Source organism: Manis javanica, chromosome 4 (genome assembly GCF_040802235.1).
Source record: "Manis javanica isolate MJ-LG chromosome 4, MJ_LKY, whole genome shotgun sequence".
In the NCBI taxonomy this organism is placed as follows: domain Eukaryota; kingdom Metazoa; phylum Chordata; class Mammalia; order Pholidota; family Manidae; genus Manis; species Manis javanica.
The window spans coordinates 141,952,226-141,968,042 of record NC_133159.1 but is presented as its reverse complement, the minus strand read 5'-3'; the positions used below and the strand labels follow the sequence as shown (position 1 = coordinate 141,968,042).

General features: G+C 51.4%; 1 protein-coding gene across 3 annotated transcripts in view; it reads right to left on the bottom strand.

Moving 5' to 3' along the window:
• The window catches only part of ASIC2 (acid sensing ion channel subunit 2), a 998,461-nt gene that overhangs the window by 228,427 nt on the left and 754,217 nt on the right, over positions 1 to 15,817 (bottom strand). For 2 of the 3 annotated variants that reach the window (XM_017670731.3, XM_073235177.1), the window contains exon 1: positions 9,446 to 10,159. The exons of the other annotated variant lie outside the window; for it this stretch is intronic. In XM_017670731.3, coding sequence (XP_017526220.2) covers positions 9,446 to 10,159 — 714 coding nt within the window. Of the gene's footprint in view, positions 1 to 9,445; positions 10,160 to 15,817 lie in introns of those variants that run through there. 3 annotated transcript variants of the gene reach the window in all.

Sequence of the window (15,817 nt, the reverse complement as noted above, 5' to 3'; positions counted from 1 at the left end):
CAGAATCAGAAGGGGATGGCCAGCATGCATATTTTGGAGAAAGAGTAACTTCTCAGAGGAAGAAACAGATACTGCTGCAACATGAAAGCGTCCTCTGTAGGCTTGAGCACAGATATCCTCAGAACCTTTCAAGCTTCCCAGTGACGTTCAGTGTGACCTTGAACCACCCAATCTCCCTCACTGAGTTGTGACTCTGGACACGGTACAAAATGGGGGAAGAACACCTATCAGGCTCTGACCTACCCGCAGAGGTATAATATGAAAAGTACATAGTGATTCCTGGCTAGAACTGTGACAGTATATAGAAGGCCATCATTAATGCACTATTATTCCAGGGCCTTGAAGTTTTTCTCTGAAAAAGTGAGAGGTGTCACCTGTTAATAATGATGATGAGGACAATAGTGATAGCTCACATTTATTTAGCACCTACATGTCTGTGCTTTTATATCCAAGAGAGTAGTAACACTTTCTGTATTCATACTCATTTTTTTATGTACCAGGACTAGACCATAACTGGCTCCCAATAAGGAATTTTTGAATGGATTAATATATTATCTTAAAGTTTCAAAAAACAATGCTGCAAGGAAGGTATGATCTCTGTTTCACAAATATGAAGGTAAGCAACTCCCCAGTGGCCCCCCATTAACACCTGGCAGACCTGGCATATGAGCTTGAGTCTGTCTGACTCCTGAAGCCACCTTCTTCCTATTCCTCCAACCACCTTATTTCTTAGTGTCTGGGGTCCAAATTCCCAATCTTGTGTGAATGTAAGCAAGATCAAAATACTCCCCTGTTGGCTATTTTTGAACCTAGCTGCATGTTTGTTGTAGATTCTTTTGATTTCTTGGTTTGGGGACAGTCCCTGCCCCAAACCTACCCACTCTGGTTCACATGTGGAGTCAGGTGTGGAGTGGAGACTATTTTGTTCAACAAATGAGGCTTGTATGAGTTCTCTGTTGTGGCTGTAGCAAACTACCACAAACTTAGTAGCTTCAAACAGCACACATTTATTAGCTTATAGTTCTGGAAGTTGGGAGGCTAAAAATCAAGGTGTTGGCAAGGCTGCATTCATTCTGGAAACTCTGGGGAGGAATCGGCTTCCTTGCCTTGTCCAGCTTCTAGAAACCAACTGCTTCCCTTGATTTATGGCCCCCTCATCTTTAAAGCCATCCACACAATGTCTTCAGATCTCTCTCTGACTTTCTGACCTCTGCTTCCAGGGTTACATCTCTGACTCTGACCCTCCTGACTCTCTCTTATAAGGGCACTTGTGCTGACAGTAGGCCCCTCGGATGATTCAGGGTAATCTCCCCACGGCTAAACCCTTAATCTAATCACACCCACAGAGCCCCTTTTGCCTGGAAAGTAATATATTCATAGGTTCTGGGGATGAGGATGTGGGCATCTGAGGAACTCTTATTTAGTCTACCAGGTGGCCTTTGCATTTTGGTTTGACTGGCACTGTGGCTAGAACCACGGCCCCTCCGTGGACACTGCTTTGGTGTGGCAAGCAGGCTGCCCCTGGCATCATGACATCTCTGCCATACACAGCCTCCTCCGGGGTTGAGCGGGGAACCCAGCATTCCTCCCCTAGCTGCTCTCCTTGCTCCACCCCAGGATGCTCACTCCACCTGCACTTTTGCAGACCGACTGACTCGGACATGACTGAGAGCCCACTGATTCCTCCCTCTCAACACCCATGGGACTTCAGTGAGCCCACAGCCTTGCCCTCAAAGTGTGAGCTGTGGCCCAGCTGCATCTGCCATCATCTGGGAGTATTTAGAAATGCCAGTCTCAGGCCCCGTTCCAGATCTACTGTCAGGATTCCTGCATTGGGCTCAGGAAAAAGTCTGATTTGCACAGGCCTAGGAGGTTCTCCATTCATCCACAGCCAATTGGAATATGCTGGAACTGACCTGCCTGAGAAGGAGGAAAGGTCTCTGGGCAGAGATAAAAAAAGGAACTCAGTGCCTCTTCTCAGCAGCCAGTTTTAGCACAGATTCTTTTTTGCAAGGCACTCAGAAGCCCACTGCTTTTTCCCTAATAATATATTCCAGGGCAGGTACAATCCCCTCAAGTCCATCCTGACCAGTAACAGAGCAGCTGGGGAAGAAGAAGTAAATGGGAGTCTTAGGAGACCTGAATTCAAATTCTGGCTGCTTCTTTCCCCAGGTCGTGTGATCCCGTCTCTGAAGTTAGGCAGGCAATAAATCACCCTCCACTGTTGTAGGGATAAAATGAGATGGTACTATGTATTATAATATCTAAACAGGTAATTAAGACTCTACTGATTGGAAATGCTCTACAGATTTGTCTGGCCAAAGCTGCAATGGGATGTCTTTGTGGGAACAATTGTGATGTGGTGCAAAGAGCATTGATTTTGGAATCCTCAGATTCAGGTTTCTCTCAATGGCGTTGGGCAAGCCACTGAACCCATCTGTGCCTCAGTTTCCTTATCTGTACCAGGGAGGAAAGAATACTTTCTTTTCTGGTCCACTGTCAGGCTGAAATAAAACAATGAACATAAGAGTGCCTGACAGCAAGTAGGAGCTCAATAAAAGTGTATGGAATCAGAGGAAACAATTTACTAAGCAAATTAATAGTATAAACAGTGCTGTCAGGGGAGATATTTGACATGCTCAGGAGAACAAACTTCCCCAGTATGTTAGAAGCCTCTATTTGTTTTATCAACAAGTCATGTTCCAATTACACGTGAGTCATCTATTTGTTAGCACTGGGCCTGAGCTGGATCGCTATTTGGCAACATTTCCTTAACCAGGACTTCAAGTTACCAATGTCCTTGAAGTAATGAAAATAGTAATTTAGTTCAATTAGGGCTGAATTAAAACTTTTTAGCAACTCCCAAGAAGATTCCCCTTCACAGATCTGTTGCCTTCCAGCTGTTTGGTTGATGGTATAGCAGGATGCATGTCCATCTCTGATCCTGTTCTCTTAGGAACGGTCTTTCCTTTTCCGTGTTGCAGGCCTTGGAAGCCAGCCTGACTTCCAGGGCCTACACCAATCTTCAGGGAAAGAAACTTTGAGGTAAGGCTTACAAGATTGTGAGAGATACCCTATATGAAAGAGATCATTGTTACCAGCCTCTCTGAGTGTTGGCAGAATGCTGTCATAGAAAAGAAAAAGAACCATTGGCTTTGGAACTGGACCAACCTTTGGTCGAATCCTGACTCTGCTTCCCCCCCAGGTATGACTCTGTAGCTCTCTGAGCCTCAATTTCCTCATCTGTAAAATGGATTCAAAGTATCCATTCAATTCTGGGGAAATGCATGTGACTGTTTGCATAATCGGTCCCCAGTACAAATCCTAGGCTGTCTCATGCCCAGCCCCACTCCTGTATGAGTGGTAGCCCCTTTCAGACCCAGCCACTCTGATGAAGCACATTGACTTCTGTATACCTGTTTACCAGAAACAGAGTAGATTTATGGTCACCTTTGCAGCCAGTGCCTGGCACACAGTAGGTGGTCAATGCGCATTGGTTGATAGAATCTGAGTAGATGATCCAGGCAAATTGGGAGAATCAAAGCGACTGCTGTATAAACCACATGGCCTGGCTTTTCCTCCAACCCTTCTCAACTGGGCAGACATCTGACTGAGGCCTTCATGACTGGCCACAGTGGCCCCCAAATAGCCACTATCAGAATCAGCTTGATATTGGTCAATTTGGATATCTGCAGACCTGAGCAGAGTTTACATTTGATTCCCCAAACTAATTTCCCCAAAGTCATATAACTGGTGAAGGTCTTTTCATGTTCCTTGTATAAATGTCTATTTAATCACTGTCCTGTCTCTAGCACTTCAATAACTTGTACATTTCCCCCTTAATCACTGTCTCAGCTCTGCAGAGCAAAGAAATGGTTGGCTGAAAAGCCTGGGCCATCTGCAGTAGTTAAGCCCTATTTTCCCCTGATGCTCACTTGGATGGAGAACTTTTCAGCTAAGTCCCATTAGTCATTTGGCCCATATGCCCTCACTTCACAGGAGAAGAACCTGAGGCCAAAGCCATAGAGCTGGTCAGGACAGAACTGAGGCTGGATGGGTCTTCCCAGCACACCCCCTGCCTCCCACCAATGCTGTCCCTTTCTCCTCCATTGCATGTACATCCTTTGGGGCAATGAAAACTTGGGTTTGAATCCCAGCTTTGTTATCTGCTGGCTCTGTGACATTAGGCAGACTACAGACCCTTCCTGAGCTGCAGTTCCCCATCTGTAAAATGTGGATGATCACACAACCTTTTAGGGTTATTTTGAGAACTGGGATGGCATGAAATATGCCCAGCCTGGGTCTGGCATATCGCAGCTGCCCAATGCTATGTGCCTTCATCCTTCACTTGAAATGCTCACTGCAAGTAAGAATAACAGAAATAGCTCACATTTATTGAGTCCTTACTTGGTGCCAGAAACTGTTGTAAGCACTTGACATGTATTAGTTCTTTATTCCTTTCTCTAAAAGTGAAAGTCTTTTCCTTGTCTCCTAAAGCCATCCATCCTCACAACTACTGGACTGCCTGGCCAGGCACCATTTTAACAGAATTTGCTGATTTTAAACAATATGTTGCTGAAATGATTTCTTGTTTTCTGTTGCTGACTCAGAGCAGCCGACCTGCTTGCTGTGACAAAGTGTGGTGAAACCAAATGCTGTTTCTTTGGCTTTTAGTATGGAGGATACATCCAAACTCTGGACTCAAGGGTGATCCTTGCCAAAGGGGGTAGCAAATGGGAGAAGGTGCAGGGAGGGATGGTCCCTGTTGGATCTGGGAATGGGGATGGCAGCTGCTGGGAGTGGGGAGGCAAGGAGGACACAAATGATATGGGTGAGACACTCCATAGCGTAACAGCTAGTAGCGAAAGTCGGAACTTACACTACAAAGTTAAAAAAGTTACTTTGGCCCTCAGGTGTCCATCACGCCTTTGCATTATCACACCCCAGCTCAACACAACTCAGCACATTCAGTCCCTCCTTCCAGCTGCCCTGAACTACTCTCAGGCCCTAGAAAGCACATTTTCAATCTCACTGTTTCATACTTCGGTACTCTCTGGTTTGCATATGCCATCCCCTCTCCCTGAAATCCTTTTTCCCGCCTTCCCTACCTTGGACTTTCTACTTATCCTTCAAGACTCAGATCAGATGCCACCTCCTCCAGGAAGCCATCAGAGGTCCCCCCATTCTCTCCTGGGTCCTCCTCTGAGGCCACACCACACCTGTGCATGACCTGACATCTGTTCACAATCTCCTTCCTCAACAGTTCAACTGCAGGTTCATGGCGGACACACACTAAGCCTTATTTCATTATATATCTGCAGCAGCTATTACAGAGCTTGACACTCAATAGATGCTGGGTGATTGAATGCATGAACCAGGAAATGAGCATACCCCACTCAGGTAAGTGATCATGGTAAGAAAGTAATCATACTGATGATAATTAATAACTGCTACCATTAGCTACAAAGACTGATGATCTCTCCATCCAAATTAAAACAGTTGCTCTGGAATATCAAGAACCTACTGCTGTCCAGGCATGGGCTAGACCCTACATACGTACCTTCATTCAAGCCTTCTTAGGCAGGAATTATTACCAGAGGCTCGGAGAGTGGAGCTCCTGACCAGGGCACACGGCTAGGAAGGAGCGGAGCCGACCCCTAGGCTGAGGTCTGCCTGGCACTTTCCCCTGAGCCATGCGTCCTCCCAAGGAGGGTCGCTGCTTCTTGCTCTTGCAGTGGGCCCTGACTGGCCTCTGTCAGCCTGTTCCCAATGCCTTAGTCCCTCTCCCTAGGATTCAGTCCCAGATAGCTGGGTCTAGCAGTTTTGCATCCTACTCCATTATCACGAAGGCTGCTTTCCTCTGCCCCCAGGACAGCCCAGAAGGGCCAGAGTGTGCACAGCGTGAGGTCTCCAGCTGATGCCAGAGAAACAAAGTGTGCATTCAGAAGTGGGAGTGCTTGTTTCACAGCTGAGCGATTAACCCTTACACAGCTGTGACAAACACAGCGAGGAGCTGTAGGGGAACACATCCTGAAGAAACCCAGAGATGCTCCTCCACAACACCCTTCTCTCTCCAGCCGAGTTTACTTCTAGACAAGAGACTACCTGGATGGAATGAGACTTGGGGACAGATGACACCCCCACCAAAGGTGTCCCCCCGAGTCCTTCACCTGCTGCACTGATCCTCTTAGTTGGGAGCATAGGTATCTGAGGAGCACCTGGCATCCTGCTCCCGTGCTCCCCCTCTGACCCCAAAAGGGATAAATGCCCAGCAATTGCCTGGGCACATCCTCATTAGAAATGCATTCCACTGGCGTTCCCTAGAGAAATTAAGCCAAGAGTCACGGAGCTGGTGACCCAGGACAACAAGAAGTCCTGAGGGTACCTGGTGAAGGTTTTCATTCCCCAAACTTTTCCTCAACACCTCCTATGTGTCAGGGTGTCTGTGCTGAGGGCTGAGATAGCAGGGAACTCAGATGTGATTCCTGCCTGGGCCTGGAGGAGGACACAGATGCAGGCCAGCAGGTGTGATGACATGCACACCTGTGAGGACTGACCCTTAACGGGGTGGTAGAGGGGTGACAAGGAGGAAGGCATCAGTTGTTTGGTGATGAGGGGAGGCGGGGTGATGTGGTCAGGAAAGGTTCCAAAGTGGAAGAAATCCCAGCGCTGTATGATGAAGGGTAGTGGGTAATCCCAGGCAGGCAAAGCAGCAGGAGGGGACAGCGCGTACAGTAGTTGAGCAGGGAAGACCCAGAGGCTTGAGGAGCCAGGTCCAGCCGTTGTATGCTGTACAAAGAGCTTGAGTACGAGGTTCTGGAGTGGGTGGGGCAAGAGGTAAGGCAGGACCAGGCACAGGGCCTGAGGAACCTGGACTTCATTCTGAGGACAGGTGAGCCACTGAAGGGTTTTAAGGAGTAGGATGATATCCTTTGAGTGGAATTTAGAAGGACTACTCTGGCCGTAGTGCAGAGGATGGATGCAGAAGGGAGGGGGCACTGAGCTGGAGGCCCAGAGACTAGCCATTTAAAGACAACTTTTTATGGGGGACCAGCACAGTTTTAAGAGCTCCCCCCTCTTTATATAAATGTATATACCAATATCTATCTGTCTATCTGCACACACAACAAACATGGTGTATATGCTAGTGTTACCTACACTAGATGAAGTAGGTAACTAAAGAACAGAGAGAGTAAGTCACTTGTCTGAAGACACACAGTAAGTGGTAGTTTCAGGATTTGAACTATCAGTGCAGCTCAAGCATTCATGTTGTTAATCACTCACTGCATGACAGTGCCACTCCACTGAAGACGACACAGGCTTGAGTAGGTGATGTGGTTAGCAGGAAGTATTCATGATGGGCCTGCTCTGTATTTGGGGATCCCCTGAAATTGCTTCTGACTGATGGGTAGACAGATGGGTGCAGCCTTTAATTCTGAGGCCCTTGGAAATGTTAAGGGGCTAGAAACTCCTGGGACGGGCCCAATGAAAGGAAACCACTAGGGGTCACCTGAGTCCCCAGGAACACATACCTTTGGAGAATGGCAGTAATTCTTTTGCTTGGGTGGGTGTATACCTGCAAATTCTTCAGACACAGGAAGGTAGGGTAGAGGGAGGTAAGAGAAGGGGGTGCCCCAGTGGGAAACACCCTGCTTTTCTCAACTCATGGCCCTCCCTGCAGGAGAGGTAGAGGTCAGGTGGCCCCTGCAGGTGCTGTGTGATTGCAAGCAGAGGTGGGCAGGCTCTGGCTTTGCCCACCTGGCCCTGCTGGGGTATCACCACTTTCCACTCTCCCAGCCAACATCCTAGGGGGGGATAGGACTTGGCAGGGTGGGGGAGGGCAAGAGTCCTAGCCAGGGCTCCTCCGACAGAAGAAGCCCAGGGTCAGAGAGGAAAACAACACGAGGCTTCTGTGTAATGCATTTACACAGCAATGTGGTCAGCAAAGAACAAGCATCACTATCCTCATTCCTTTATCTCTGTGGAACTCAGAATTGTGTCCCAAGTCTGGAAGAAGTTGCTTAGAAGGACATGTTAATGGCATCTTCTGCTTAAGAAGGCTAGGGAACCACTAGGTGGTTGAGTAGGTGATGTAGTTAGCAGGAAGCATTCCTGATGGGCCTGCTCTGTATCTGGGGATCCCCTCAAATAGCTTAAAGGTGTTCTTTAAAGGCCCACTGAAAAACCCAGAAAACAAGGTGGTTTGGGAGTGGATAACTCAGGGTCACTCTCTATAAAGCAAAGCAAGGAGGGCAAGACTGAAGCCAGGTTCACCATCCTAGACAAGGATTAACCCAATCAGCCAATCAGATGCCTTGCCTGACTGGCATCTGTGCCAACACCTGTTGGAACCATGGCATTTCTTTACCATCCCAGAAAAGGCTTTGTCAGAGACAAGACTGTCAGACTTGATGCATAAGGGCTGGCAAAATCACCATCGGAGCATTACATGTAAATGCACATACCAACCTTTTCTGCATTAGTGGAAAAACCCAAACCCATCTACGGGGCATTCGCACACAAATGCCTGGACAGGCTTGTGCCACGCTGGGGCTTGGTACCAGAACTCTTCCTAGGCAGACCACACTAGGCAGGTACCTTCTGTCTGACAGCTGCATTATCCAGACCCACGGCGTGAGGGAACCAGCACAGCAAATGGCTTACAAACCCTGAGCACAGCTCCTGGCCCTGGCTGTTCGCATCAGTGTCTCTGCCACACTGCCTTCCCCGCAGGACGCTGGTTTCTTTAGACAGGAGCACTCTCACTCATACCTTATGAGGTCAGGGGCCCTACTGGTGCCCGCCAGTGTTCAACTCCCCTGGATGCTTAAAACACAGAGCTTTTAAAAAGTAGCAGACAAGGCTACTGCCTCCCTCACCAAGCAGGCTGCAGCTTTAGTGCTGTCTAATATTCAGGGGGTTTCCTTCAAAGTCCCCCTAGATTTCAAAGTGTTTTGGAACTCTGAAGCCCTAAGCTACTTAGGGTCTGGGCCTGACCCTCCTGACGGCCTGTTTCTGAAGAACTTCGGTTGGTTTTCCCAAAGACAACAGCCCATACTTAAAACACGCTTCTCTCTCTTCCCACCCCTTCACCCCAAATACAGGACAGATGCCTGGAGTCCTGTGAACCTGGGGGTGAGGTCGGGAGAGAGAGGGCTGATGTTCACAGAGGGGGCCATGACAGCAGAGTGGGGAGCTTGGGAACCGATGCCAGAGGAGAGAGGCTGGGGCAGGAAAGCGAGGTGACCCCTCCTACGGTTGTATCCAGCTTCCCACAACCCGGAGGAGAGGGCTCAGGGACCCAAGAGCGGGTTCCATCTTGGCATCGTGGAATAGTGTCACTGCGAGGGGCCTGGTGTCCAGCTCCCGCCGAGGGGGTGGCGGGCGGTGCCCTGACTCTGCAGAGGGGGAGCAGAGGGAGCGGGGTTTCGCGGGGGGCACTCACGGAGGAGAAGTTGTGCGGGCCGCAGAGCTCGCCGCGGTACTTGCAGGACAGCAGCATGTCCTCGAGCTGGTGGCCCAGGCGGTCCATGAAGGCGGCGCTGATTCCCTCGAAGTGGCGCGGCGGCAGGAAGAGGCGGAAGTCGGCCAGCTTGCGGAACCACTGGCGGCGCGGCTCGTCGCCCCTCAGCAGCTCGCTGACCAGCGGGCGCGCCGTGCGGTTGGGCAGCAGCAGCCCGAGCCAGTGGCCTGCGTAGTACAGGTCCCCCTTGGAGAGGCGCGGGAAGCGCAGGGGGTTGTTGTTACACACGGTGACGGCGGGGAAGGGCAGCTGGCGGCTCCACTCGCGGTGCACCCGCGTGTGCGACGGGAAGCTGAGCCAGTAGAGCAGGCGGTTGGAGGACCAGGACAGCAGCAAGCCCAGCGACGTGCAGAAGGCCAGCACCCACAGCGCCCGCCGCTGGAAGGAGCCCCCCGCCGCCGCGCGCCCGGCGCACATGTGCCGCAGCCCGTGCAGTTTAGCGCGGCTCAGCGACGGCCGCCCCCTGCGGGCGACCCCCGGCCCCTGCAGCGCCGGCGCGCGCTCGCCGCCCCGGTCGCCCCCGGGCTGCCCGGCCGCCGCCACCGCCGCGGGCGCCGGCTCCTCGCGGGCCATGCGGAAGCGTCCCGGGCCGGTGAGCGCGGCCGCCGGCAGCCGGGCTGCGCCGCTCCGGCTCATTCATTCAGCCCGCGGCTGGCGGCAGCGGCGGCGGCCCCGGCCGGGCGGAGCCGCCATGGGAGTCCGCAGCAGCAGGGGGAGCGGCAGCAGCCGCCGCGCGCAGCCCGCGCCAGGGAAGCGTGCGCCCGAAAGGAGCTCCGGTGGCGCGGCATGCCCGCCCGGCCCCGCCGCCGCCGCCTCCGCGGGCGCCCGCCCGGGACTGAGCGCTGCCTCGGCCCTCCGCGCTGGCACCGGCGTCTCCCGGGCGCCTCCCGGGCTCTCCTGGCCCCGAGTCTTCCTGGAGGATGCCTGGCGCCGGCCACTACCTCTGGAGGGGCCCCGCTGGGCGCCGCCTCTCCAGTCTCTGGGCGCTGAGCGCCTCCCCTCGTCCTGGACCTCGGGGGACCCTAAGCTGAGTCCCCCCTGCTCCGCCTAACCCCAGCTTTTACGCTGGTCGTGGGAGAGCAGCCACTCAGTCACCATGCCTGATATGGACATCCCCAGGGATCCCCCAGCCCGGCCGGTAGCCCAGCGGTGCTGGGACACGCGAGAGAAGGCGCCGGGGAACGAGCGCCCCCAGAGGCGCACCGCGGCTCCTGGCTTGGCGGGCGGGGTGGGTGTGTACTGGGGTGAGTGGTCGACCTGCTGGCTGCTGCCCTCTTCCCTTCCCTTCAGGACCCTTCTCACTGCTCCTCGGGCTGCGCTCGGCCGAGACCTGCTGGGGCTCCCCTAGGTGCAGCGCCCGAGCCCTCGTTGCGATGTGCCCTCTCTCTCCTGGGGCTGGGGGCTTCTCAGGGGGTCCTGCAGGAGGCTGCTTGCTGCGGGGGTCCTTCAAGGCTGCTCGCCAGAGAGACGTGTCGCTTCTCTCCCCGGCTCCCAGGGGGGCCCCGAGTCTCCAGAAAAGCCCGGCCTCGCTGTCTCCTGCCTCTTTTTCCCCCTGCCTGGGCGGCTCCAGGAGCTGGGGAACTGCGGAGCCCCGACTACACCTCTCCGGGGTGACCGGGACTCGCTGCTCGGTGGGCCCTTCCTCTCTAGAGACTCCAAGCCCACGGTGGGTGCGCCGCAGTCTGCACTCCTCTCCCGATTGCCCGGCCCTCGTCGGGCCCCGGGCGAACTTGGGCAGTAGCCGCGCGTCGCTGGCGCGGCTGGGCTTCAAACACCTGCTTCTCGGCTCTCTGGCTCCGCGGCTGCGGGCGGGCGGGGCGGCGGCGAGCGCTGTGCTCTCCTGGAGACGCGGTGCTGACGCGCCCGGCTCCTCCTCGCTGCATTTTAATTCCTGGCCACTGTGGCCGCTGCACACCGAGCGCGAAACCGGAGTCGGCCGGGTGGGGGATACACTGCACAGATGTGCCCGGGTGTGCGGGCTTGTGGGAGAGATGTGGAGTAGAAACACGGTGTTTATGTGGGGCCATGTGCAGATAAATGTGAGAGCGCTTCAGGTTGTGAGATGGGCTGCAGAGGGAGTGAGCCCCGGTGCAGTGTGGACGTTTGAAAAAATGTGTGGGTGGGCTGTCAGGCACTGAGTGTGGGTAGGATGTGTGCGTATGTGTGAACGGGCATTGCTGGGTATCTCATGAATGAGTCTATTTGCAGGTGATGTGCTGTGGCTATCTGAGTGTGTGTGGTGTGTACAGGCTGGAGTGTTTGTGATGGTGTGTAGGTTCTGTGTGTGTGTGTACTTGAGGGTGGTGGGTATGAATGGGCGAGTTGATGTGTGGATGGACATTAGGGTTTCTGGAGGTGGTATGTGGTTGGTGTGGTGTGGTGTGTGTGGTGTAGATGAGTATGGTGTGAGGTGCTGGGAGCAGTGACTAAACTGCAAGAAGGTTGGGCTCAGTGGGAGAGCCCTGTGCCCTGATTCCTGGGAACTTCTGGTGTGTGTCCCAGCCACATCCCCGGAACTGTCTGCTGCTTAACAGTGGAACACTCAGCCAAGCCCAGCTCTTTTAGGAGGGCAGGAGGGAGGGGTATGCCTTCCAAGCCATTCTCATTGCTGAGATCCTACAGACAGTCAGCTGATGTTGTCACCCTTCCTTCCCGGACAGACCTGGGGTCTTCCATTAGCCCCTGGACACTTTTGGACACTTTCATTTTGCCTTTTTAATATTCTGTCTTGTTATGTTTTAGAGAATGGTGCTGCTAACTCCATTTTACTGGTAAGACAAGGGCAAAAAATACCTCTCCTTCAGGACTGGAGTGAGAATTTAAATAAATTATGTGTGTGGTTCAGTGCCTGGCATATAGAAATCTTCAAGAAATCCTGATTCCTTTCTCTGTTCTCTTTCTCACTGTGTTTCATCAGTGTACCAGGGCACTGTGCTAAGGAGGTGGGGACACAAATATGAATGAGGTATAGCCCATCCTGAAAGGGCTCATGTGCAGAAGAAAGGCCTGGACAGAAGCAATGATAGGCTCTATGACAAGGGCTGTGAAAGAGGTATCCATCCAGTTATCTAGGAGGCAGTGCCTCAGCTGGGGTTTGAAGAAAGAATAGAACTTTGCTGAGCTGGTCAAAGTACTGCCCTCTTTTTACTGTTGCTGAACCAAGGGGTTGGAGAGCAGGAATTGTACTCAATTCTAACTCATTCCAAAATCCAAGACTTTCCTTCTCCATCCTGCTTCTTTCAAAAATATTATGACAAGTAATAATAAATACAACATCCTAAGCCCTAGGGCCTGTTCTAAGTGACTTAACACTAAAAACACATGTCCTAAGTGTTTAATCCCCAAAATAATACTATGAAGTAAATACTATTATTTTCTCTATTTCAAAGTGGAGGAATCCTTACCACAAAGAGGTTGAGTTACCCACCCTAAACCATACAGCTGCTAAGCTGGAGAACAGCCTTGGAATCCAGGCAGTCCGGCTATATCCCCTGTGCTCTCAAACCATGCCCCGTACCATCTCTGCCCTGAGTGCTGCACTGAGATGACAGCTCATGTGAGTTAGCTTTCCTATCCTGGCAGACTCACCTGGCCAGAAAAACACAGTCATGAGTCACTCAGTGCTTGAACTGACCCACAGAACCTATCCACCAAGAAATTAGAATTAAGCACTGTGATTTCCTAATAATAAGGTTTTAAGAAAATTCCCCTTTCATCGTTTATCTCTTACACATCTGTTGCTCCATACCTGGCACCCTGGCCTCCCATGTGGTGTTGGCACAGAGTGGCAGCAAGGCCTGGGGGCCAGTCAGCTCAAATTCCTGTGTGTGACCACCACCATCAATCATAAGCTCTTCCCCCTGGGAAATGAGTTCTCTGGGAAGGGGAGGTCAATTTAAGTCAATGTGATTTTCTGTTTTTAGAATCCTATTTTGGGAGCTGACACTTTCCTTGGCTTGATCAGGCTTCACCGGAGCCCCTGGTGTTCCTGTTTACCCTTAATCCCTCCTTCTCAGGGGCTGGGCACTGGAAGGTGTCTGAGGGACTGCTAATCCGGTCGGTCCCCTGCCTGCTGTAGGAATCTCTCCTGCACCCCTTCAGGGACAGTCCATTGGGAACCAATGCTATTCTGGAACATCCGACAGGGTTTAAACCTTCTTCCTTTCATCAGGTTGGAATTTGAATTTCTCCCATTTCTCCCAGTTTGTCCCTGGGAAGCCTCACAAAGTTTGATCTTTCTTTCACATGGGAACCCTTTAAAATACTTGATGGAACCAGAGGACTTAAATGCTGAAAGGGCCATACCAGACTGCCTACCTAGCAAAATCTGCAAGAGAGTCTTTTCTTGTCCAGGCTAAATGTCACCATTCCTTCAACTGTTTCTCTTGTACTTTCTGTTTTGGGGATGAAATCTTGAACACCAACATCCTTAAAACGTGAGCCTCCCATAGAGGGTGAACCCGGCAGGCCCTTTACTCTCGATCTCACCCTTCCAGTCCCCGATCTTCCTTCTGGCAGGCATGGGTTTGGATCTGCCCTCTTACCTCTCAGACTTAGAGGAGGTGGTGGGTGGGGAGAGAGGACAGTAATGGGTTCTCAGTGTCCCTCCTAAGAATGCCAAGTGCATTTTCTGTTAGGATTCTGCTGTTCATGGTGATAAAAGCCAGCACTCCTTTTGGAATTAGAGTTCACTGATATTGTGGGGCAGGTGGACTTCGGCGGGTTTGCCTGTGAATCTCAATCTTTCTGGTTTTCTCCTTTTTATTTGTCTTTCTTTTCCATCTTGCTACTGCTCTTGGCTCTCTGTCACCCTGCCTCCCTCTCTCCCACTTCTCTTTACTCCTTCTCTTCTTCCCTCCACTTTCTGCTCTGCCTGAAGCCTAGCGTTTCTCCCTTTTTAGCCTGTGCTGCTGGCAGTGGCCTCTGGGGTTACAGAGGTGGCTAAGTAATTGCAGGACCTGAGCAAATGTCCAGTAGTCATGATGTGGGTTCTTGTCCTGGTGGAAAGAGCGTGGAGGACTTCTCTGCCATGGTGGAAGCTCACCACACACTCTCTTTCTCCCACCATGGGGCTGGCACTGAAGTTGCTGTCCCAGCTGATGCTGTCACGTGGTTCAGCATCTGCACTGCCCCATGGCCTTCCTGTAGTGTGCTTGGCCTCTCCTGGTTCTCTCTTTTCCTGGGCTCTTTCTCAGACTTACTAGATATTTTTCTGCCCTTTTGGTCATCCTTATTCCACTCAGCTGCCCAGCCTTCACCAGCACTAAAGCCCAGGGGTAAGAAGGCAAACAGGGGCCCACAACCACAAGGGGAAAGGTCAGGGGTTGGCAGGAGCAGGTCCAGAGTAGAGGGCTGGTCGGCCCCTGTTTGGCAAGGCAGCAACCATCTTTGCTCTCTGCTGAGGCACTGTGCTCCACGTTGAGTGGCGAACTCTGAAATGTGGGGAGAGGGAAGCTGGATTTGAAATCCAATTTAACTCCTTGACTCTTAGGGGAGGAAGCCGTGGTTCAGAGAGTCGGGAGGCTTGCTATAAGTCACCCAGATTGACATTGATAAGCGCAGAACCAGAATCCAAATTCCAACTTCCGGTTCATTCTCTGCTCACCCTATGAAGTAACTTTTTAAAAATCCATTTAAATCTATTTGAAATCAGTAATATATCCACATGTTTCTAAAAGGACAAAAGAATAGTCTAGCAAAAGGTCTCTCTATCCTTCCCCCTTCCTTACCTCCCATTTTTCCTTCCTGGAGGCAACCAATGCCATCAATTTGTTGTATAATCTATTAGCAACACTTTATGAATATACATACGTTTGTATAGTCTCCATCTGTCCCCTTTTTCTTACACAAATGGTTGCATTTCCCAAATGCCATTTACTAGAGTAATTGTATTCCATGTTCTTCACACCTTTTTTCCCTGTATTTTCAGTTATTTTAAGGTTGCTTTCCTCTGGCACCTCACTTCAACCTCTGTTGTTTTCCTCAACTTCTCATTTCACATTGTCCTGTTTTCCCATCCAAGCAGGACAGGGGGTCGTATGGCAAGGTGGTACACAGAGCTTGACATTTTGTTATCAGAGTTTTTGCTGACTCTTTGCTAGATATGCTGATAAATTGATGCTCTCCTGTGGATAATCCTGAACAGCAGGTAATGCAAAGATATTTCTGTTTGCTTCTGAAGAGTATTACTTGAAGTGCTATATAGGATTTAATTTTCTGGTCACATTTTCCTTAGACTAATTATAACACACACACACACACACACACACACATGACTGAGTGGCCTGAGCATAC